We start from the raw sequence: 24,050 nt of genomic DNA on the forward strand, positions 1-24,050 counted from the left end.
TATTATAATAAAACTATTTAAAATAGTGCAGGCATTTTCCTTATTTAACCATTTTTCCACCAGAAATTTCTCTCTTTTTGAAACACTCTGTATTTCCAAGGTTCATTAAAAACTGTCTGATGAAGTTTAACCTCATTCCTTTTGTCTACCTGCTGCTAAATAAGAAGAGAGCTTAGGAAATCTAGTGATGGATGACAAACCATGAAATTAGTAAAATGTGCGTGAAATACAGAGTGAACAACTGATGGATTAATTACCTTGGAGTGGATCAGCGTTCCTTCAGCAGTAATTCAGGATTCTAGACTCGGCCTCAAGGGTATTTGTATCTCCAGCACAAACTGCTGAATAGCAGGCACCAAACACACCAACTCAAGACGGCTTCTTGTGACCGCAGAATGACTCCACATGGGGATACAAAGCCTTCATTAACTGTACTGTAAGATGCTAACACAAAAACAACTGTGTATTGGAGGTAAAACTCTTGCAATTTTGACTCAAAGGATGAGATAGTGACTCTCATTTTCTTTCCTGGATTTCTATACAGAACTTTAAGGTGACTGCTTAGGTTTCAGAGTACATGTCATGTATTCAGCCACAAAGCCTATTCCCAGATGCTAACAACAGAAAAAACAAGTCCATATGTAATTAGTGCAATGCATAAACCATCTGATTTTTAGGCAGCTGTAAAATTTCCAGTTACTTAAGTAGTTTTTTAATACATTGCCAAACTTCACTTTTACTAGGGGTAACCACAATACATTCCAGATAAATAAAAATACATTTAACACAACCCTGTATCTTTTCCTTAGACAAAACATTCTTCAATTTAACTTCTGATATTGACACAAGCAAAATAAGAAGGAATTAAACCTAATGTGAGCTGACAGCTCGTTCTCCTTGAACCCTGCACTCAGTCTTGTGCTGCAGAGGGTCAAAAGGATGTAGTCCCAATACTCTGGTGTAATATAAGATGGAAAGAGTCACTATTTGAGTCTAATTTTATTCTATAAGCTAATTTTATTCCATGGTTAAAGAATTCTAGAAGGACATGCTGCAATACTGAAGTTTTTTCTGTGAGGTCTATTCAGTGAAACGATGTTTTGGTTACATCTACGACAGCTGTTTTTAAGTTTCATGGAACCCTCCCCCGTCACCTCCCATATTACTTAAGTTTATTATTCTATTGTTGGCCTCTTGTTTGTAATTGAAGAGAGTTTGCTTCAAATAGCTAAGCGTAGCTCAGTGATATGGTTAGCTGATTTGCCTTCAGCTGAAATGCAAAAACACACAAGAAAACCCTTGAAATTTCAACTGTCATTGTTTATTACTGTTTTGGCTACATTCTCTACAATTTCAGCAGCATCTTAAAGAGACAGTTAATGTTTCTTTATGTACAATGAAAACAAAATGGCTTGCAACATCAGAAACAAGAGCAACAGTTTAACTGTACAATACTAAATGAAAACCTGTGGTAATACAGCCTCCTTTTTCTGCAACATGGACAAAATTACATATAGGTACTCAGCATCAAGAATGGGATAGTAAAAAGAATAGAGAATGGGAGAGAGATACACTGTTCTGAAAAATAAGTTTCTACCATACAAGGCAGTTTGAAAATGTTTCACATTTTAAAATATCTGTACAAGCCACAAGAAACATTTCCTTGTTGATAGGAACTTCCTGAAGTAGAGAATAACCATGAGCAACTTCTACATCTAATTATCAATGCGCTCTGCAGGTTGAGAACGCAGTAAACTGACTTAAGGAACTGTACTGTATGTTGCCAACACAGATCTGGTTTACATGCCTTGATTGTTAATGAATTACCTACTCTTAATCTCTCTATAACGTACAGTTGACTTGCACCTTAAGGAGGTCATTTGATTCTTTCGCAAAAGTAAAAGCAACATCATTTAGCAGCAATTAAAAGCGCCTTGAGGGAGACTTAAAAAAAATACAATATCCAATTAGAAAAAGCCATACTTTAAACATTTGTACAGGAATAAGTCGCTGAAATTTAACTGAAAATGTGACATCTGTACAACAATTTACAATAGAGTTAGAAGGGAATTTATCATTATTCCTGCATAGAACATTATACATGACCTGTTTGCATTTGGTTTCATACTGTTGCTTGCTTTTATCAGAAGCCTGGAAAGTTTCACAAGTTTCAATACCACAGCAAGTATAGTATTTTTAGAAAATGGAGCAGATTTCAAAATTAGCAATCTATTTGTGAAATAAGTACCAGGAATTCCATAACACCCTTCCGATCTAAATTCGGTGAAACACCACCACATTTTTGGAGGTACAAGCCTGAGTTGCCAAATAAAATACTACAATTTTATCTGAGGAATCTGAAACAGAACATATCTCTGACCGTCTCACACTCCTTACTTTGGTTTCAAAAGATCAATGTCTTGGAAAGATGGCAGTTTATTTAGTTCATAACCAGGCACGGAATTCTTCCTGTGTTTTCAAATTTGCTCACTACCCTTTTTTATTTAAGTAATGAAAAACTACCCTTCATGTTAGAACTTTCCAGTATCAACCAAATGTACTTTAAGTATTAAAAAGATTATTTACAATGTTCCCCAGAAAAAACTAAAAACCTTTTCTTCAGTCTTAAACACAGTAGACCTGTTAGTGTGTAACAGGCAGTGTCATCCTTCAATGTTTAAAGGTATTTCTCAGAAGGGTACACTTATTCACAGCCCATGATCCATTCCAAACCTACGAATGACACTATGTAGGACAACTTCAGTCTGAAAACACAGTTACCAAACTTGTCCTGTGTAAAAACACTCAAATGCTTTCAAGCTCAAGTCTGCATCTGGAAACTACACAAAAGTATCATGCCACTCCTCAGCTGGAGAAATTTCAGTATGAAATAATGCTTGAAGTAGGTGGTGTAGGGGATGCTGCTAGCCCAGTCATATGCAAGTTTCCTGAAGAATTTGATCTCCTCATATGAGGCAGAAGATAAGTATCATTAGCCAGCTGGTGGACATCAAATCTATCCTCTTTCCGGTATGCTAAACAGCGTCTGATAAAGGCCTAGAAAAGAAATGTAAAAAGTGACAATACCGTTTTAAAAAAATTACATCTGCTTTCAAGTAAATATGCATGTCCCCCTAGATAAAAGAGTTTCTAAACAAATTCTTGTTCTTACATAAATCAATTCAAATGGCAGTGTAATGTTTTACTACTGAGTCCAATGAAAAAATGTAACATCACAGCAGAAAAAAAAGTCAGCAAATTAATTGGCTTTGAACAGTCACACTTCAAATATTTATTTCTACGTTTAGGAACTACACTTACAAGTAAAACTTTAGCATCTCACACAATTAGAATTCTGCATGTGTTATCCCTGAACAGCTTAGTAAACACCAGAAGCAAATGTCACAGGATTGAAAAAGCAGAAAGGAGCTCCACAGAGCTTCTAAAACCATTCAGCTGTGCAGCAGATGAAGAGTAGATGGAAGATGCAGGGACAGAATTTCAATGCTTTGGTTGACCTTTGAAAGCTGTCATTACCACGTGGGCCGTGAGGGAAGAGAACAAAACATGAAATTTGACAGTGGTGGCTGCCATGTTCAATAGGCGTTAAATATCTAATGGACTATTTAAGAAACCACTACCTAGCTAGAACTCCTTTCCCAGAAGAAAACTCAATCCACCCTGTTTAAAAGTATCTAATCAACAGAAAAAAATCTGCATCTAGCTTCAGGACTGTTCTTGAGACACTATGTTGTCTGATGTTCAGGTCCATATGATGTCTGCCAATCATTTGGTGCTGAAAGTTTTTGTCAAGTCTTACGTCTAGCATACACAGAACATTTGGTCTCCTGAGAGCTTGGGCTTCAGCATATAATGATGGAACATCCTTATTATTGCTACAGAACTGATTAGTACATCATTACTTAATTCAGAACTTAATAAATCTGTTCAGCTGTTTGTTCTTTGCTCCAATTAAAAACTAGAGATTAAAGGAAAAACTCCATGATACAAGTTCCAAAGAATACTGATAGAATTTACTTCTATCATTTACATATCCAGCAAGAACAAGGTGGAAAATTAAAATCACGCACATCTGTTAATATATATTCACATGTTCGTGATCATTTTGGATTTTAATCACATTCTTCACAATAAATCCTCCATAACAAACGAACTGTTAAGACATGTTTTCAAGATCCTCAGAGTTAACAGTTTGTATCTAAAATGTTTGTAAAATATTTCATGCTTCTGTGGCAATGTAGACATATTACTGTCACACAAAGGAGAACATTGCACAAAATACAAAAAAGTGAGGATGATCAAAGGACAGCTACACTCTGAAAACTAACTAATAATGCCATTTCAACCTCAGTTTTGAGTTAATAAACACATCCTATGAACTCTCAAGGGGAGGAGTGTTAGCAGGCATAACCTCCAGGTATTTGATAGTCAAATAGTTCTTCAAGCCAATAAGGCTGCAGAAAATAAAATTCACTATTTTCAGAAAGAGCTTGTTACTGTTAGAAGTATTTCACAAGACCTTGCAGTGAGACAGCCTGAGTGAGGCACATCAGGTCCTCTGGGAAAAAGCAAAGCAGACAATTTTCGAGGCAGCCTACTTTAAAATCACTTGCAAATTTCTGGAATATATTTATAGTCTCACTTTGAAGTACATGATTTTGAGAAGTCCCAGAATAAGTTTGCTTAAATAAAAACATCAAAATACTGGTTCTGTTCTGTTTTCCTATACATTTAGTTACTACATCCCACAGCATTCTTAAGTGAACAGCAATTTTATGGCTGAGTCCTTTATGATGAATATTGTAACCGTCATTCAGAGATCGTATGAGAAGTTACCTTGGCTTCATTGCTTACAACAGGTTTGACCGGGAACTGAACTTCTGTGGCTTTTAGTATTGTATTTTCTTGTAAGATATCTTGCTGTGATTGATTGTGGCCAAATGGCTGAAAAATAAGCACATGATTTTCTTCATGAGAGTTATCCAACCATTTGATTTCATAAGTATTTATGCTATAGTAAGTTTTTGCAAGTGTTAATATAAACCACATACCATTCTGTAAAATAAAACAGTTTCAGTCAAAATTTTTTACATTTCTTGCAATATTAATGCACACCACCAAAAAGTAACACAAGTCATTTTCCATGTAGATTCACATCTTTGGCTATAATTCAGTCTACTGGAAAGACACATTTACACTAGAACTCTCAGATGTTCAAGCAACGTTTTCCTTACCTTCCTACCATAAAGGCATTGGAAAAAGATTACTCCAACTGACCATACATCAACCTTGTTAGAAATCTTTGGTGGCTCTTTGCCAACTACAAAACACTCTGGAGGCAAGTACCTGGAAAACAGAACATGCACCTCAGTGTCTGCGAGTAGATATGTGGCATCACTAGAACTTACTCAAACGTCAGATTATATAAACACTTCACGAACACATCTCTGATCTTTTGACTGCACAGTTGCCTTACGATCCACATTCAAACATCTTGCACGCCCATCTTAACTGACATCACTGTTCTTTGTATAGCTGGTCAGTCAAACAGAAGGTCTATTTCACAGAAGTGCCAATACTAACATTCTTTACCCAAATCAGTAATTGTAACTTTTTTTTTCTTTTTTCCCAGTTGGGATCCTAGGTTAAATATGAACCTTCTCCTTCTATCAGAGCAAGAAAAGAAGAAAGCCGTATATGGTATTTTACAGCAAGGCCTGGTTTGGAATCAAAATTAATGCAGGCATAACTTAAAAATCCTTTACCTAAGTTTTAAGTAAGAAAGATGATATTAACCAAAGGTGTATATGGCAGACAAAGGTGATTATTATTTTCATTCCTATAATCTGCAGGAAGCCACACTTAGAAAACTGGAAGTTGAGGAAGTTTCTGTGCCATTCCTGAATTACCAAAGAACTGGTAAAATGGACCCTTCTTCAAAAAACAAACAAAACCTCCCATATATATCAATATGAGGGGCAATTAAGTATTACTTACTATAGTATCTAACATTAAAAAAATGCATAAAAATCGTTAAAACAACTACAGACCAGACATTGTTTCATCAAGAGTATATAAGGCTTTAAAAGAATTTTTGAAGAAATATTTATGGAAAAGGAAATAAACAGAAAAACTATATAAGAATGCAACACAAATATGAATTTTGCACAGTATCATAAAATCGCTTCTGGAATACTCAGGTACAACTCTGATTACAACATTCCAGAAAAATGAGCTTAAAGTGATGAAAATGCAAAGAAAGCTACTGAGAAAATCTGAAGAGTGGATAGTCTACAATTCAAGGAAAAAAACTGAAGGCTATAAAAACACCAAGGAGCAAGTACTAGGAAGGGAAACAACCTATTTCAGAGAGGACAGTGTTGGCACAGGAACAAACAAGTATAAACTGGCCACAAATAAACACAGTCTGTAAATTACAAGATTAGGTTTCTAATGATCAGAGAACTGAGGTTATGAAACACACTTCAAATCAGATTACTGGGGACAAAACACTAACAAAATTTAACACAAATGTCTGTAAGTTTACGAAAGAGATTCTGTGAGCTAACTGCCTGGAAAGGTAGGTTATCGGACCCAGTGACTGAGGAAACCCCTTCCAGGACTATGCTGCTGACTGTGTGTGCCATTTGTTTCTAAACAGACTCATCCCTCACCTCAAACTCACTCAAAAGATTTCTCTCCTTAATGAAGATTTTGGGCTTAGAGAAAGCATGAATTAGAAACACAGAGATTCATCATGAACCTACAATGGTCACAGACCTCTTTTGATGTCTTAGTTTACAGCACCACTAGGGCCTGTGGCATTTTAGAGGAAATCCAAAGGCCTCAGGTTTTTTTACATACATTCCTACAATCAAATATTTAAATTGGTGTTTAAATAGGTAAAGCATTAAAAACAGCAGCAAAAGCCTAACACTTCTAAAATGCTTCAACTTGAATAATCATCTTTTCACAGCATGTGTGCCTTGGCATCCAGGCAAGAGTATTTGTGTTTTATTTTATAAAAATTCTGAAGGAGAAGCCCAAACATTATGTGCAACTTCCAAATACGGGAAAAGTTGAAGAGCCAATGGGAATGTCGCTGGCTTCTCTGTTTAGAGTTAGGTTTCAGCTCCTGACTCTGATCTTGCTACAGGCAGAATGAGGAAAGAGCAAATGAATTCATAAGTAATACCTTGGCCAATCTAGGCTTTCTGTTCCACCCACCCTGACACAGCTACCGTGCACCCAGGCTCAAAGAGCTACTGTGCCATGAAGAAGCTGCATCTCTAGAGAGTAAATTCTAGAAACAGCTTTTCTGTAAGCAACAAATGCTTATTGTCATTCCTGTTCTGTAGGCAACTCTAAATCTTCAGGTTTTTGGACAAGCATGCAAGTGCACACAGAAAACAAATCACAGCTGCTGAGCTGTCATTAACCTTTAGGATGGAACAGTAAATACTCTTTTGTCCTAAGGACATTACCTGCTGGTAATCCCTGCTCTAAGATTTCCAAGAGCTAAGCACCCACACTTAATCATCATAGCTCTGTCAAACATCTTCAACCACCTGCAGCCAAAGATTAAACACCTGCTTCTTCAGGAAAACTATGTTTCTAAATCATAGGGATCATCTCTGCATTTATATATATATTGATAAATAAACCACACACACTCAGACTCTCTTATCTCACTTGTTATGTTATCCTTCTAACATTTGGGAACATCAACATTCAAAGTACCGCACAAAAATCTCTATTCGTCATCCGTGTTAGTATTTTTAATTCTGGCTCTCTCTCCAAATTGTTTTTATAAGAGAGCATTTATGAAATCTGAACAATGTCCTGGAGTCTAAACAGTAAAATTAAACTAGGCATTACCAGTAAGTTCCTGCTCCCTGTGAAGTTAAATCCATTCCATCCACACCATAGCTATCATCATCCATTATTTTGGACAGGCCAAAATCAGTAATTTTTATTTCTCCACATGCTGTTCCATCTACAAGAAGGATATTACCTATTCAGGGGAAAAAAAAAGTTACCACAAAACAGCTAACAGAATGCTTCGTTTTCAAAACCAGGTTCAATTTTTAGGAACATCTAACTTCACGAGTCTTAAGTGACAACTTTACATCCTCAAGTCTACAGTAACTTGACCACGACACATTTAAGCACATTCTCAGGAATTCTCTAGGTTATCATCATAATCTGAAATGGCTCCCTCAGCTGGGAGCTGGCTGGACAACCAGGAAACACCAAAAAGTAGCGAGGAAACACCAAAACATAGTAGTATATGTTACAATGAAGTTCTGTATTTTTCTGCCCAGAAAAAATCCTACACTACACGTTTCAGGGCTTGTATATGCCACAAAATCATGCCAAGACATTGCTGCAACTCTAAGAATTTTACTCCATGTGTTAAAGTTGTGCAATAATTTCTTGAGATACAAATAGTTTGAAGTTTCTCAGAGAACAAAAACTGATGAGATCAAGAATACATTCTATACAATTCCATAATATGAGAGAAATCCGTATGAAAAATTTGTTACACAGCAGCAAATAAACAGGCTGGCACAACAGTTACATTACCAGCCCCACGCTTGCAAGTGCAGCAGACTAAAGCACATGAACACAAGCATCATTCATGCAAGGTGGGGAAACAAAGGCCCTGGATTCAAGAGAGATTACATAATTTATGACAATGCTCATTATTAATTGTAAAGAAAACTTCTGTAAATCCTGTTTTGAAATGCTTATGCCGGGATGCTGAAAGTGATTGATTACTTATTTCAAGCCTTTACAGGCTAAGAAATACATAAGGCAAAAATTATTTATACATCAGCATTCTGCAGTGATCAGACAGGACTGAGCCAAATAATGATCTTACCTGTTTATACTGCTAAATACTAATGTATGTATCTATGTGCTATATGATTTTTTTGGTATAAATTCACACCAAAATAATACAAAGTAGCAAAGTTATGACAAAAAGTTTACCACAGAAAAGACATGTTTTTGGCAATAAAACTAGAAAGAAAAGTACACACTTTTTAAGCTGTTTACAATAAGCCTGATACACAAATGATAATTTTGACATTTTCAGGCATGAATAACAAACAAAATAAGGGATTAAAAAAAATTTCATTTTTAATCATAACATTCCTCACTTACCTGGTTTAAGATCATAGTGTATAATAGGGGGCTTGATCTCATTGAGATACCGTAGTGCATTTACTATTTGCATTACAATGGACCTAGCTTCCTTCTCTGACATCAATTTATGTTGCTTGAGATAGAAATCCAAGTCATTGCCTTCACAGTATTCTAACACCGTGCAAAACCTGTGTTACAATTCAGAGAGACAAAATTAAATAACATATCAAACTGCACAATCAGAAACGGAGATATGACAACCCATTTTGATCCTGGCAAGTTTAAGAACAGCTGTGTGAATATGAAACTATATGAATGAAACTGTTAATAGAACACATGCCATAAGTATTAGCTTATGATACCTGACATCAATCAGAGCATTCATACTCACCAGAAGAGAAAACGCATCCATATTGATGAGAGGTTAATTCAAAAACCCCCTTATTTATGTAGGCACGTTTCTCAATATATTCACTATCCCTTAGGATATGACACAATTTCACGCAAAGAGGTGCAGCCCAGAGACCACGTGCTACATTTAAGCTCGTAATGCCCCTGATGGGAGCTTGCCTAAGCCACAGCTGCCCTGCAGCGGCCCTTGCTCTGCTCAGAAACATTACAGCACTTCATGTCCTGTTCAACCTCAGGACATCCTGCAGGGCTTACTAGTCAGGTGTTGCAAAACACTGTTTTCATCGCTTTATAGAAGGCCTGCAATATTTAGCTGAGACAAAATTCTGCAACTAGTGGTTTTTATTTTTAAGTCCCTTTAAGGAAACCCTAAATGCTTTGCCTGAAAGAAAGAACATATTATTTTTGTTCAAATATTCTTCATTTCTGCTTATCTAATATACAGCACTAAAATCCTTGCCAAGCTCTAGAAAACGTATCATTTTATGTGCTTACGTATCTGTATCCAGGGAGAAGTAGTCATATAGTTTCACTATCCGGGGGTGATCCAGTTCTTTGTGTATTCTATACTCTCTGCAGGCGTGTCTAAAAGAAGACGGATACATTAATGTTCTACAATCAATAAAATGCCATTCAATTTAACATATGAAGCGTAAGTCATTAATATTTACTTATGGTAGTTTTCTTTCTTTTCATCCCTCCAGCTTTTGTTAAGCTGGTGAATCTTCACAGCAGCATATCTTTGTTCATAAAGATCAAAAGCCTAAATAAGAAACCCACAAATATGAGAAAGTTATAACCAGAGATGACAAAAATAACAAAAATAACATCAAGTAAAAAAAAAGGAAAAAAGTTATTTAATTCACAAGTCTACTGATAAGTCTATTGTAATGCTACCTCCCTTCCTGGGTTAATCAAAGTTTCCTCAACCAGTGCTGAAAGAGCATACCTATTATAATCCTTCTGCTTATTTGGATCCCCTCCCTCCCCTTGAAAATTACATGTATAAAAGTCCATGGCTCAAACATTAGATTTAGCAGACCCAACACACTCTACCTTGTATACTTCACTGAAGCCACCTCGGCCAAGTAAATGGAGTAACAAATACCGTTCATTCAACGTGGGGTGATCTTTAAATCTTGAAAGAAAAAAAAAAAATTTAGTTCTATTTAAGGCATATGAATAGAGTCTAAAAGTTAAACCTCTTAGCATTTTTTCTGAAATGGAGTTTTGTTTTTATTACCAATACCTAATATGCTGAACAATATTTCAGTACCTGTTGACTATTTAAGGGTACGAATGCTATCACAGCACCATCATCAAACCAGTCAATTCTGGCAAACTTTTTCTTATTTTTCTCTATTTTTGCAAGGATAAGAAAAGCATCCTTAAATTTAAACACATGATACAAGGGCACTCTCCTTGTTTTACCAAATTTTAGAGAAGTCCCAAACTTCAGCTTTCTGGATATTCCCCTAATTTCACATGAAACATGTTGTAAATACCTACCTCCTTTTAACAAAATGTATTTTATATAACACTAAGAAGTTAACAAATAACAAACAGCAATATACAGAAAACATACTTAAGAACTAAATATCTGTTTGTCCTCTAACAGAAGCAAGAAGAAATCACTCCTTCCAAACGCAAAATGATGCTGCAGGACAGAGAAAAGGACCATACTCTCTTCTGAAATACGCAGAAGACAAAGTACATCCTTCCATTCAACCAAGGGGAAGGGAGGTGAATAGTCATCATATTTCTAGTGCAATGATGAGACAACTATACTCATGAGTATAGTTGTCTCATCATATAGGGCCAGTTGTCACTTATCCTCCATAAAAAACTCTAAGAAAGGGTTTAGGGCTAGCCTACTTCCGTGTTTCTCTACAATTTTGGAAGTATGGTCACAGATAGTCACGTATTTGAGGGAAGATGCATATTCTTGCTTATTGTGTGCCCCTTTTAAATATAAAACTTTCCTTTTCCTCACTATGAAAATACCTATTTCAATGCTTAAGACATTTAAAAATCATAAACAGTAAGTAATGTACTCAATGTAGAAGAAATAACAAATGTAGAGCTAGCATCACTAGGTGATTGATGTCACGTGAACAGTAGATCAATTCTTTAAAACCATACTCAGCAAATTCAGATTAATATTGGTCCTTCTACTACATGCATGCCTCTAGTAGGGCCAGTCATGTGAGGCTTACCACATTCCCTCTCCACTGCTGCTTTTGCTGCTGTGTGGCTCTCCGTGGCTCAGAATCTGCACCTCACAGGTAGCCCCAGCATCACATGGGCTCTAAACCCAGCCAAGGAAACCCTAACCTGCACTCTCCATTTGTCCTGTTATCCCAGTGCGGTTGTAAAAAACACACACAGACATACAAGTCTACCCTCTCTCAACAGGGCAATACTTCCTACTCTTCCTTATCAAGGCTGGAACCCTGAACAGGTGAGTCTGCTGTCTACTTTATATTTGCGACACTTGGGGAGGGCATCCATGGGTAGCAGGACGTAGAGGTGAAGGTTGCTAGAACAAGAAAGAGGGTTCAGCTTTGCACCACAGCTGGAAGCTGAAATCCCAACAGGATCCAAGTCAGGACCCAACAGCTGGTTTGCTTCAGAACCCTCTCCCTTATCAAATGGCCAAGTTGCCAAGACATGTTAGGAAAGACAGTAGGGGCTACAGACTTAAATCCGTCTCCATTGCTCCTGTCTTCTATACAGTCAGTGAGTGTAAGCTGCAGCTTGGCCACACTTAAGTCTAAACTCCCACAAAACCATGAACACACAGTTTAAAGCTTTTCATTCTGTACCATAAAATATGTCAACGTTGACTGCAGAAAGTGAGCAGTGAAGCTGCAGTATTCTAGCTGTCCATGTTGGGTAACTCTGTTTTCAACTAGGACTGTAATTTGGACATTCTTTGCCCCACATATGTGACATTTACACAGTCAAATCCTGTCATTTTTCTACGGTATTTATTCCTTCTTGATTAAAGATCTCTTAAAAAAACAAAACAAAACAAAAAAAAACTTCTAATGCAAGCAGTGAAGATTTAAAAAAGTTATCATTTAACCTGCAAATAACTGCTTATTTATTTTTTGTAGGACATTTATTTTTAAAAGAAAATATCCTGCCATTGAATTGTAAGCATCAACACCTGTTACTTTTCATATTCAAAACACAACACCAATTCAGCTACAAATTAGCACTATCACCACATGGTAACTAAAATTTTGTGTATTCCTACAGGGTAGGTATGGGGACCATTAAAACAGTTAAGTACAATTTCATATGTTGTTGCTTTAATGTTTAGAAGTCTTAGTGTATATGTAATTCTCTTGTGTCTAGAAAGCAAAAAATAAAGTCCTGAAGTCTTAAGGCTACTGTTTCATGAACATTTCCTAGCGCAGAAAGAAAAGAAGCCCAGTCCCATCAGCTCCTTCACCCTGGCTGCTCCATCTCCCCTTGCACTGCCCTCTCTCCTCATGGCAACAAGAGCATTTTCGCAACTGGGGCTAAGAACTAGACCAGGAAATCAATCCGGGGTTAAAATTAATCCAGATAAAGAAACCACAGGAACTAGTTTCAACTTGGATCAATCTCCAGCATCTGGTCAGTAAAGAAATGCCATTGCAAGCACGTGAGAGTGAAGAGGGCAAGGGCATAATGAAGGAGGCAGGGATAGGCAGAACCGGTTCCTTCCCAGTACCAGTGTCAGCTTCATGAGCTGGTGGAACTGTGATGTTAGTGTTTGCATTCGCCATCATGGAAAACAGACTTATTTTTTAGTTATGTAATTATTACTTTAAAACCTACCTAGTAAAAATTAATATTAAATAACAATTCAACATTATGATATATTGCCATGCAAGCTGAAGTACAGAGTAAAATTGAACATAATACAAAAGACTTTGCCTTTTTCCTTCTAGGTACCTGTATCTAGTAGGAATGAATTTACAGTGCAATAAAATCAAAATTAATTTTAATTCCATCACAAAATTGCTGCTGTTGCATCAAACCTCCCCACCATATTCCTGCATTATTGTCAGCTAAGTGAATTGCATTAGCTCCTCTTACAAGTATTTTTTTAGCCTAGTAATACGTTCTAACAAGTTTTAGCTCTCCTGCACTAAAGCTTTGTATATATGTTATTTCTTGCATATTCAAAACAAGCATTAATAAGTTTACCAAATTACAATTCTATTTTTTTGTAGTTTAAAGAAGTTGGTGTCTAAAATATATACATAAACAAAGAAAATAAGGAAAAAGAAGTATGAATGAGCCTCTCTCTTGCAGGTAAAATGTGATTTTAGAGCATTATTTTAAAAATAGACAAGTAAAATTAAGACACTCTCTTACTGTGAATTATCTTCATTATTTATTCTTTTCAGTTCTCTTATGTGAAGATTTCTAACTCTTTCCAAACGTTCAAGTTCTGCTTGTATTTCAGCTTCCTCCTGCACATGAAAAGAATTAAATATAAAAGCTCATTTACTCCCATTTGAAAAGGATATTTTTACCCTTGCATCAATACTAGTGGTGATGGAGGAACATCACATTACAAAACCCCGCTGAAATAGAAGAAAGCACTGGTTTTCTCTTAAAGCCAGAAAAATTCAGAAAGATAAGACAAATGCCTGTTTCAAGGAACCTTTCTGCCCATGAACCCACAGGTAATGGGATGTTCACAGTTTTGTTCTGCACTGTAGGGATGCTATTTGAAATGAGAGGCAGCTGGGTTTTGTGCCTCAGCCAAGGAGAGAAATTATCTGGGAAGCGGTCTGCAATTGATGTACAAAGGAGAAAAAACTGAGATATGTGCAGTTATAGATTTTGTACAAATGGACAAATTGAGAAAAGAAGTTTAAAATATTTTGAGGCTGAAGCGCAAACCAAAAAAGGAATAAAAGCATATGTCATTACAGCAGAAGTGTTCTTAAGGTGTTGATAAGAGACACCAAAACCAAGCTAATTTAAAAAAAGATTTTTCTATTTGTATCTTATTAAAACTAAAAATGCAGAATGTGTACACCCTCAGATTTTGAGTGCAATTTCAAAAGAAGCATCTCAGGTAGGAATACATTCCCAACTAATTTCAGCATTTAAAATTACCTCATCTTTATGTGGCGTATTAGAGAACACTGAAATAGTTGTTTACTCAGATTCTCTAAAAAAGGAAAGAATTCACAATGTCTAATTCGTGAAAATCTATGCATTTATACTTGACATGAAAAATGTATACTAATTGAAAGACACTCTAGAAAGCGTTATATTAATTTCAGAGTTAGGACCTCTAGAACTTGAAAGCTCGAATAATGGGGAGACAAAATTAGTCCATAAGAGAAAGCTCATAATTATGGAATTATTGTAGCTGAAAGGAAAGAGAAGGCCTGGCATCTGACATGTATTTTTTTAGTAGCAGTGCCAGTGGAAGCAGTGCCTCACATCATCTCTTGTTATTTTGGCACAGCCTCTTGTACAGCCACATGGTAAACCAAACTGGAAAACTAATTTTTTTTTTTTTTTTTTAAAGTAACCCTCATAAAAAGATACATATTTAGTTTTTGAAAGAAGGTAGATCAGTTCTCCAATTTATACTGTGACCGCACAACCTGGTGGTGCTGGTAAAAGCAACTGGGCAGCGAGCCAAGACACAAGGGGACAGAGGCAGAAGTCAGCAGAGAGGAGAGAAAATGATGTAAAGCTGGTGTTTCCAAACATTGTACATCATAAAACCACACCTCGAAACAACAACTGTATTTATATAATCTAGAACACATACTAAATGATGACATTTCAATGAGTTGGGGAATCTGGACCAGATGATTTCAGTGGATATCCTGAATCCTTCTCAACAAGCTAAGCAAAAAAACCCCTCTCATCCCAAAACAAGACACTAGATGAACCTCCACTCAAAAAATTAAAATCAAATTCCTAATAATTTAAAAGCTGGACTAAGTAACATTAATCTGCCAGCAGATCTGAGTGGAACACTTTGTTTTTCCTAACATATAAAGTCAAGGTTTGTGGGGTTTGTTTGTTTTTGTTTGTTTTTTGTTTTTGTTTTGTTGTTGTTGTTTGGTTTTCTGTTTATACGATGTTAAACTCCTTTTTTTTAATGTTTAATTTTAATATTCATCCTTGCAGTTCTCTGTTAAATACTCTGCAATGATATGCGGTTCCTCATAAGCCAATAGTCCTTTACAAAGAATTCTTGCCCTTCTCCCCCTGCAAAAGGCCACACACTTATGCACACACAATTGTCTATGTTCTTCCCAAAGGATGACAAAAAAAATCCATCAGTTATGCCTCTTTTGGGCTTTTTTGTTCATATATTATGCAATTCAGTGGTTCTCAAAATGTGGTTCATAGGCCAACGCTAGTCCAAAGAGAACTGGGCTGGTTGCATTGTTTCCAGCTGTTATTTAGGACACTCAGGCTGTGAATACCTTTAAGCAAGAATGAACCAGCTTAGCTGCCTCAGGTCACTGCTGTATAAAAGGAAAGGAGAAAACAAGAGCCTCTCTCCAGGACCGAAGCTGCTAGTGGGAAAAGAATTTCCTGGGGAGCAGCAGGAAAAGAAAACCGGTGGTGGCAGCATGTACAGGGCACCAAAAATAAGAGCACCAGGAAAGCATCTGCAGAGTGAAGAGGAGCAGACAGCAAATGCAGAAGGAAAGAAGAAAAAAATGTAACCAGCAAAGAAGCACTAGGAAAGAAACACAGCCACATCTAAAGATAACAAAACCATTTTTCTTAGTTAACGGCAAAATCTGTATTGCACATAAGAATTAGAGCGCAAGTATGCATTTTTATTCTTATTTTCAGATATATACAAGCATGATTTCCTTGGAAATCACATTTGTTTCCCCTCTGGCATTTAGTCAAGAAGTTCCTTCTTATACAGAATACCCCACCACTGATGCTCAAGGTGAAAACAACATTCAGGTATTAAACAAATTTGTAATAGCTTCCTTCATATGTTACTTGAAATTTTCATCAGACTTCAAAAACGTTAAAGCATGGGAAAAAACCTACAGAATTTCATGTGAAGCTGATGCTATTTCTGAAGCATTAACACTAAAGAACCATGTGGGCCATCTACTTCACTAGGGCCAACAAGTTTATCCACAGATTCCATACCACAGATTCAAGTTCTTTCTGTCATATTCTTTAAAAACAGTATCAGTGTTTTCAAGGGGCCCAGTTCAGTTTTTTATATCAGGATTTACAACAGGTGACTTCTACATTTGAAGAGAACGGGCCTGAAACAGACTCTTGCAGCATTTCAAGGGGAAAAACACTATGACCTGTCTTGACTAAACATCTCAAGAACTACTGCTCAGCACATAAATGTACATTCCTCTCACACTTGAGATATTTTTGCCTGCTTGAACTGTCAATCGTTTTCACAGGTTAATCCTCAAAAGCTTTGCTTGAATAAGCAATGGTTTGCTAATATCATAATTATCTCACTACACAGATTTATTAGAATGACGGGCTTCAAGAAAAAAGCAGTTTATTTTTTTCAAAAGTAAAAAGCTGGAGTAAAATATCTAATTGCAAAAATAATACAACATACAGAAAAAATATTTTCCATAGAAGTAGGAAAATTATATTCTCTCTTGTGATAGGTAGGATGCTAACTGACAGCACCTGAAGTAGATACTATAGATGATCAAAACATTATATTCATTCAGAAATTGAATGATTTATAAATTGGACCTTTTTAAAGGTCAAAATCTAATGTAAAAAGCCCATATATCAAATTTGGCTGACTCCACTTCCTCAGCTCTGAAACAAGAGCAGTATTGGTGGCAGCATCACTGTTACAAGGATTCAAGGAATTGGTACAGTGTTTGAACAGATGTACTCACTATTACTAACCTGTACTCTCAGTGTTTGTGGTAAGTTGCATTTAAAAAAAAATAGGAAAACCATGGTTAGGCACAAAATTGTACAGCACTTTCAGTATTATGTTTTCTATTCAGATAGCTCCCAATAAGCCCTCTCCTTATTTTGATAGTACTAGTTTTTAATGTTTGTAGCATGGTAAATAAACCCAAACAAACAAAAAACAAAACCAACCTCAGAATACCAGATCAGATACACACCTTTTTGAGATGTCCTAATCGAAGTTTGAAAATTTCTTCTTGTTCATGATACTCTGCTAGAGTCAAGCTGGGAAAAAAACCAAACATGTTATTATAGCTTTTATATGATGGTAAACAGAACAACAGCATTCTTACTTAAATACTACAGTAAATACAGTACCTTACGTAAATTATTTACTACCACAATAGTCAGACTACATTTTTGAGCCATCTGAACATCTTGGTTTGTAATTTCAGGGTAAAAACGTACTTATATAATGCCTCTGTGTCTGGTGTTCTGGAACAGTAACTGTCTCTCCCTGTGGATCATTTCTGTTCTCTCAGATAGCCTGTTAGATTCCCTGGGTGTATCCTGGATCATTTCACCATCCCGGTATTTTCGCTGATCCTAGTCCAGTGCTTGCTTCTCAACTTTAACACTTAAGGAACCAAAGGATGGACATCCAGAAACCAACTAGACAAGATTGATAACACTGCATTTCTGAGCTGTGATTTAAAGAAAGTACTGCAAAATCATTCATTCCAAGTTCATTAACACTACATTTTGCATGAGACCACAAATTTACTTTTGAATTGGCATAAGACTCTTTTGCTTGTTCTCTTTTCATCCTCCTTCCAGAACAGATTCCTGGCTACAATTAATTCAGTGGTCCCTCGCTGTCTGTAGACTTGCCAGGACACAAAGTCAGTTATCATCCAGATATAGGATTGACAGTCTAATATAAATTAGTAACTATGAAACTATTAGAAACCCATTAACTGACCACATGCGGTATCCATCTGACAAATGAACAAAAAAGACACAGAAGACAAACACCCAAAGAAAAGACATCAAAGACACTTCAAGTTCTGGAGAAGAAACCATATGCATATGATGAAGGGGAATAGGATGGGGAAGGAGAAAGAGGTATGGTGTCCTTGAAAGGGTTCACACAAATCGCAACAAACAAATTAAAAGGAAACATTTTATTGTTTTGCCTAGATCTATTATTTCTTGCATAATGCAAAGCTAAAACTAGTAGCATAATACATTCTCACAAAGTCCATATTTTAGTGGGTTCAACTATCAACTGTCCTGGGAAGATAAGTTTCACAAAGTGTTTAGAAGGCTACACATGCTGTTCATATTGCAAGTCTAGGGAACTAGAGTGTCTTGAGAATTAGCAGTGGTTTTCCCAGAGGTGAGGGACACCAATTCAGATTTGTCTTACAACAAATGCCAACTTCAATAAATATTTCAGAAATCTAATACACTGTAAGACTTCTTCTCCCCTTTTAAATATGAATGAAGTTTGCCATAGTTTTCAGAATTCTAAACTCTGCATTTATATGGTCTCAAGAGTTGTTTATAAAGGAGTGTATCTTTTCAGGATAAAACTTGGTGGTTTTGCAGCTTTCATAGAACCCTTTCCTATTCCTGATTTCATCTGAATCTCACTGCCTGTTTTCTGACTTGGCCAGGACAGGGCATTGAGTTGACCAGATATTTTCCATGAGTATCAGTCAAACTGCTGGATTCTTTTTTGACCACAGCACTTTTCTCTCCAATAAAGGCAAAAGGTCCCTTAGGTCTGTTGGGACTGAACGTTTATATTATTTTCCCGGCAGTCTCCTCTGGGTTTAGACAATTTATGCCACATCTTAAAAGAAGCAACATTAAAGAAAATGTGGGAAAGCTGGCAGCGCATTCTCTGTAGAGTCCAAACAACAGCAAGAAACCTAAGAAAACAACGCTCTAATTCCTGCTCTAATGCATCTGCTAGACCTATCAAAGAGACTATCAAGGCCACACTAGACAATTCACAGCAGCATCCCTGACATTTTTTCATTACTTCCACTCAAACAGTGAAGTACCCTAACGCAGATTGAGGCCTCAATTAAAAAGGCAAAGGATCAATGCCAATGTGTTATGAGGTTGAATATCGTTCCTTGCAGATTCTTGTCTGTAGTATAAACTGCACATCTGCATCTCCAGAAACACAGACAGTGAAGTTAGTCTTTCTCAGAAAGGAGGCTTAGCAAAGCTGAGGCACAGCAAAACACACTGAAAATACAACGTTTATGACATGACCTTCCAGAATTTTCATTGAATGCTGAGAGCCACAAAACCACAGATACCCTGAAAAACTAACTTAATATAGGAAAGCTGGTACTTTTTATAAAACCTCAGCTATCTATGTAGAGTTATGACAAGGTACCTAGACAGCTCCTCCAAAAAGTTCTTAAATAGCCCTCTTGAGCACAGAGCACATTAGAGGTCATACTGAAAACATTAAGATTTGAAGTCAGTCTTTTCCATATTTTCATGCTATATCCCAATAAATGACTGTTTTCCATTTTTCTATTTCCTTACTCTATTAGAGGCACAGCATGATTCATAGAAATTTGAAACTGCTATTACTGACCACCACATTCTGGAGGAAGGCATATAAAATGCTGAACTGTATGCAAATATAGCCACTTTAGATTTTGTTCGTTTACTTACGAAAAAACTTTATTCCCTCATATTGAGAAACATTTACTTTTTTTTTTTTTTACAAGTGGGAGTTTATTATTTTTAATCTATAAATATACTGTACTTTATATTAATATTAAAATAGCGTAAGACAAAGCGCAGTGAAACAATGACAGTGTGCGTGCTGTTTTTCAGGCCACGACCCCACCACACAGGCTGAAAACATCCAGCCTAGAGACTGCTGGATAGACTAGGCATATCAAGGATAAGAGGGTTATTAGGGGCAGTCAGCATGGCTTTACTAAGGGTAAGTCATGCTTGACCAACCTCATAGCCTTTTATGAGAATGTAACAAGGTGGATGGATGATGGCAGAGCGGTGGATGTGGTCTACCTTGACTTCAGTAAAGCCTTTGACACAGTCTCCCATAGCATCCTAATTGCTAAGTCAGGAGGTGTGGTCTGGACAATGGAGTAGTGAGGTGGATTGCAAACTGGCTTAAGGAGGGAAGCCAGAGAGTGGTGGTCAATGGTGCGGAGTCCAGTTGGAGCCCAGTATCTAGGGGAGTGCCTCAGGGGACAGTACTGAGGCCAATATTATTCAATATATTCATTAACGATTTGGGTGAGGGAATGGAGTGTACTATCAGCAAGTCTGCTGATGACACTAAGCTGGGAGGAGTGGCTGACACGCCAGAAGGCTGTGCTGCCATCCAGCGGGACCTGGACAGGCTGGAGAGTTGGGTGGGGAATAACCTGATGAAATGTAACAAGGGAAAGTGTAGAGTCCTGCATCTGGGCAGGAACAACCCCAGGTTCCAGTATAGGTTGGGGAATGACCTATTAGAAAGCAGTGTAGGGGAAAGGGACCTGGGGGTCCTGGTAGACAACAGGATGACCACGAGCCAGCACTGTGCCCTCGTGGCCAGGAAGGCCAATGGCATCCTGGGGTGTATTACAAGGGGGGTGGTCAGTAGATCGAGAGAGGTCCTCCTTCCCCTCTACTCCGCCCCGGTGAGACCCCATCTGGAGTACTGTGTCCAGTTCTGGGCCCCTCAGTTCCAGAAGGACAGGGAACTGCTGGAGAGGGTCCAGCGTAGGGCAACAAAGATGATTAAGGGAGTGGAGCATCTCCCTTATGAGGAAAGGCTGAGGGAGCTGGGGCTCTTTAGTTTGGAGAAGAGGAGACTAAAGGGGGACCTTATTAATGTCTATAAGTATATAAAAGGTGAGTGCCATGAGGATGAAGCCAGGCTCTTCTCAGTAGAAAACAATGATAGGGCAAGGGGTAATGAGATCAAGCTGGAACACAAGAGGTTCCACTTAAATTTGAGAAGAAACTTCTTCTCAGTGAGGGTGACAGAGCACTGGAACAGGCTGCCCAGGGGGTTTGTGGAGTCTCCTTCCCCAGAGACATTCAAAACCCGCCTGGACATGTTCCTGTGTGACCTCATCTAGGCGTTCCTCCTCTGGCAGGGGAATTGGATTAGATGATCTTCTGAGGTCCCTTCCAATCCCAAACATACTGTGATACTGCTTCCCACCAGCCCATCGCTTCCCACCTGCATCCACTCACCTGCTGCCTTTCCTGAGGCAGCGGCACGCTGGAAGCACCTTCTGAAAACAGAAGTCACCTATGAGACACCATCATTTCACAGAATCATAGAATCTTTTCAGTTGGAAGAGACCCTCAGGATCATTGAGTCCAACCATAACCTAACTCTAGCACTAAACCATGTCCCTAAGAACCTTGTCTAAAGGCCTTTTAAACACCTCCAGGGATGGTGACTCCACAATTTCCCACAGAAGTGGTTGCTCCTTCATCACCTGGGACATAAAGGTCTCATCGGATGTGGAAGAAAGGTTGAGGAGTATGGGGGGGGATGTTGGCCCACTGATTGAACCAAGCTGGGTAGTCAGGCCTGAGGCTAATGTGAAGGAGTGCTGGGGAAGAAGGGTAGCTGGGAGTAGGCTGCATGAATTGGTCTGCTAACAGTCTGGTCCTGATTCTGATCTTTTCTGCTTAAAACTACCATGCAATAAACGCTATATTTTAACTGTCTACAATCAAATGAACTATCACAGAATGTTAGGGATTGGAAGGGACCTCAAAAGAACTATCATATACATGCAACAAAATCCTGAAATTTTCCCCCCGCCCCGCAAAAGCACTGGACATGTTCTGTGCATGTAGCGTAACTTTCCTCTGACCTGCAGGGCCATGGTGTACCACCTGTACTTGTCACTAGAGGACAACGGACAGCTTACTTAGCCTGAAGAGCTGGATTACCACCAATTTAAACATTATTTTTAATTAACAAAAAAAGGCTTTCCAGTTGTTTAACGATGTTTTCATAGCCAAATTTCAAAGGCTTTGACATGGTATACATGGGTAGCCATAACCAATCTCCTCTGCACTTCTTCCTCACGAATTCAGAAAAAATCTTCTATGATCAAAATACTCTTACCAGTGTGCACAGACAAGACAAAAAAACAAAATGGCCTTCGTTGTCATGACAATCAAGCCTGGCACATTTACAACCATCTCTTCTCCCAACTATTCCCAGTTGAAAACTCATCCTGGATACACAGGTGCAGCAGAATGCGGCCATGCCCCCAACACATCAATACAAGTTTTTGGCCTCAATTTCTGAAGCGCTCCTTTTTTGGTCTAACCTTATTCTCACTCTAGTTCCTCGAATTTCTACAAGGGCAGGCAGACGCTGACCAAGTCAAAGCCTCCCATGAGGTCTTTTTGCCCATTGTTTCCATGTTTGCCTTAGAAAGAGACTGCCTCAGGAAAAGGAGCTTGTCCTGCAAAGCCCAGACACATTGTTGGCACTTCAGCCTGAAAAAGCTTCTGAAAATATTTTTATTTGTTCCACACAGAACAGAATGCTCCCTCTAAATGGTGCATTTGTTCAGCTACAGCAACGAACTCCGCCAGCTCCCTCTGCTCTCCTATCCCCAAGTGCCTGCAGGGACAAGGATGCAGGCGGATCCCACGAGGGCACTGGGCAACAGAGGAAGGTGATGGGGAAGTGAATACAACAGACACAGCTGAAGCTGCACAGGAAGGACTACACCACCTAAATTAAACAAAATGCTGCTCCTAGAAATAATTATCAAGTGAAATAAGAGATGCTTCCAAGAAGTAGGGGACTGGCATTATAATCACTCAAGTCTCTAAAGAATTTGGAATAGAGTTTTCAAACAAATTTTTCCAGGGCTAAGAAAGCAGCCTCTACTTCAAATAAATGTTTTTTCTTTAAATAAATTTAAACTTATTCCTTTCATGTAAGACTAATAAAATTACTTTGCTCAGCAGAAAACACGATTTCTCAAAATAGAAACTACTTTTTAGTTTGGGACCAAAACAAGGGAAAGAACGATGGAAAACCAGGACAGCGTTTAGACTCATTTGTTGTATGTTATTTAAACGCCAAACCCTCCATTCACTCACAGGACATTGGCAGATGGCCACTTTTATGCAGTAACTTCAGTGCAAAAATCTTGCTTTTAAATTCCTATCAAAGACCATAGTATATCAGGCTAAACTAAAACAATGCCCTTATTAGGAATGCCTCAGACAACACCTTCAATTAGTTTCAAAACAGTTAACACCCATTTCAGAAAGGGTTTCAATAATATTGGTTGGTACAAAGCTATAGGTCGTCTTGTCAATATCTGCAGCTGGAGACATTTTCTACAGCTAATAATGCAGTGGCAGAGACAACTGTTGCTAATAACTGCTAGCAAGTTGCTTGCTTGTTTAAAAAGATCTACCTAATCACTTGTATGTATGTTGTACTGATTCATTACTGGTTTAGTTCATTAATCTCAAGCAGCTCTTCATTTCCCAATGCTTCATATAAACAGAACGTC

At 37.7% G+C, this 24,050-nt stretch overlaps 1 protein-coding gene across 4 annotated transcripts in view; it reads right to left on the bottom strand.

Annotated features, from left to right (window-relative positions):
* Window positions 1–1,299: 1,299 nt before the first annotated feature.
* The window catches only part of TLK1 (tousled like kinase 1), a 69,842-nt gene continuing 47,091 nt past the window's right edge, over window positions 1,300–24,050 (bottom strand). For all 4 annotated transcript variants that reach the window (XM_065840817.2, XM_071811063.1, XM_071811062.1 and 1 more), the window contains 10 exons: window positions 17,712–17,778; window positions 13,957–14,054; window positions 10,639–10,720; window positions 10,254–10,345; window positions 10,078–10,167; window positions 9,190–9,359; window positions 7,900–8,035; window positions 5,256–5,367; window positions 4,858–4,965; window positions 1,300–3,057 (listed from right to left, as the gene is read on the bottom strand). In XM_065840817.2, the coding sequence (XP_065696889.1) occupies window positions 2,881–3,057; window positions 4,858–4,965; window positions 5,256–5,367; window positions 7,900–8,035; window positions 9,190–9,359; window positions 10,078–10,167; window positions 10,254–10,345; window positions 10,639–10,720; window positions 13,957–14,054; window positions 17,712–17,778 (1,132 nt within the window). In that variant the 3' untranslated portion in view covers window positions 1,300–2,880. The remainder of the gene's footprint in view (window positions 3,058–4,857; window positions 4,966–5,255; window positions 5,368–7,899; window positions 8,036–9,189; window positions 9,360–10,077; window positions 10,168–10,253; window positions 10,346–10,638; window positions 10,721–13,956; window positions 14,055–17,711; window positions 17,779–24,050) is intronic.

The sequence above is a fragment of the Patagioenas fasciata genome, chromosome 7, assembly GCF_037038585.1.
Source record: "Patagioenas fasciata isolate bPatFas1 chromosome 7, bPatFas1.hap1, whole genome shotgun sequence".
Classification (NCBI taxonomy): domain Eukaryota; kingdom Metazoa; phylum Chordata; class Aves; order Columbiformes; family Columbidae; genus Patagioenas; species Patagioenas fasciata.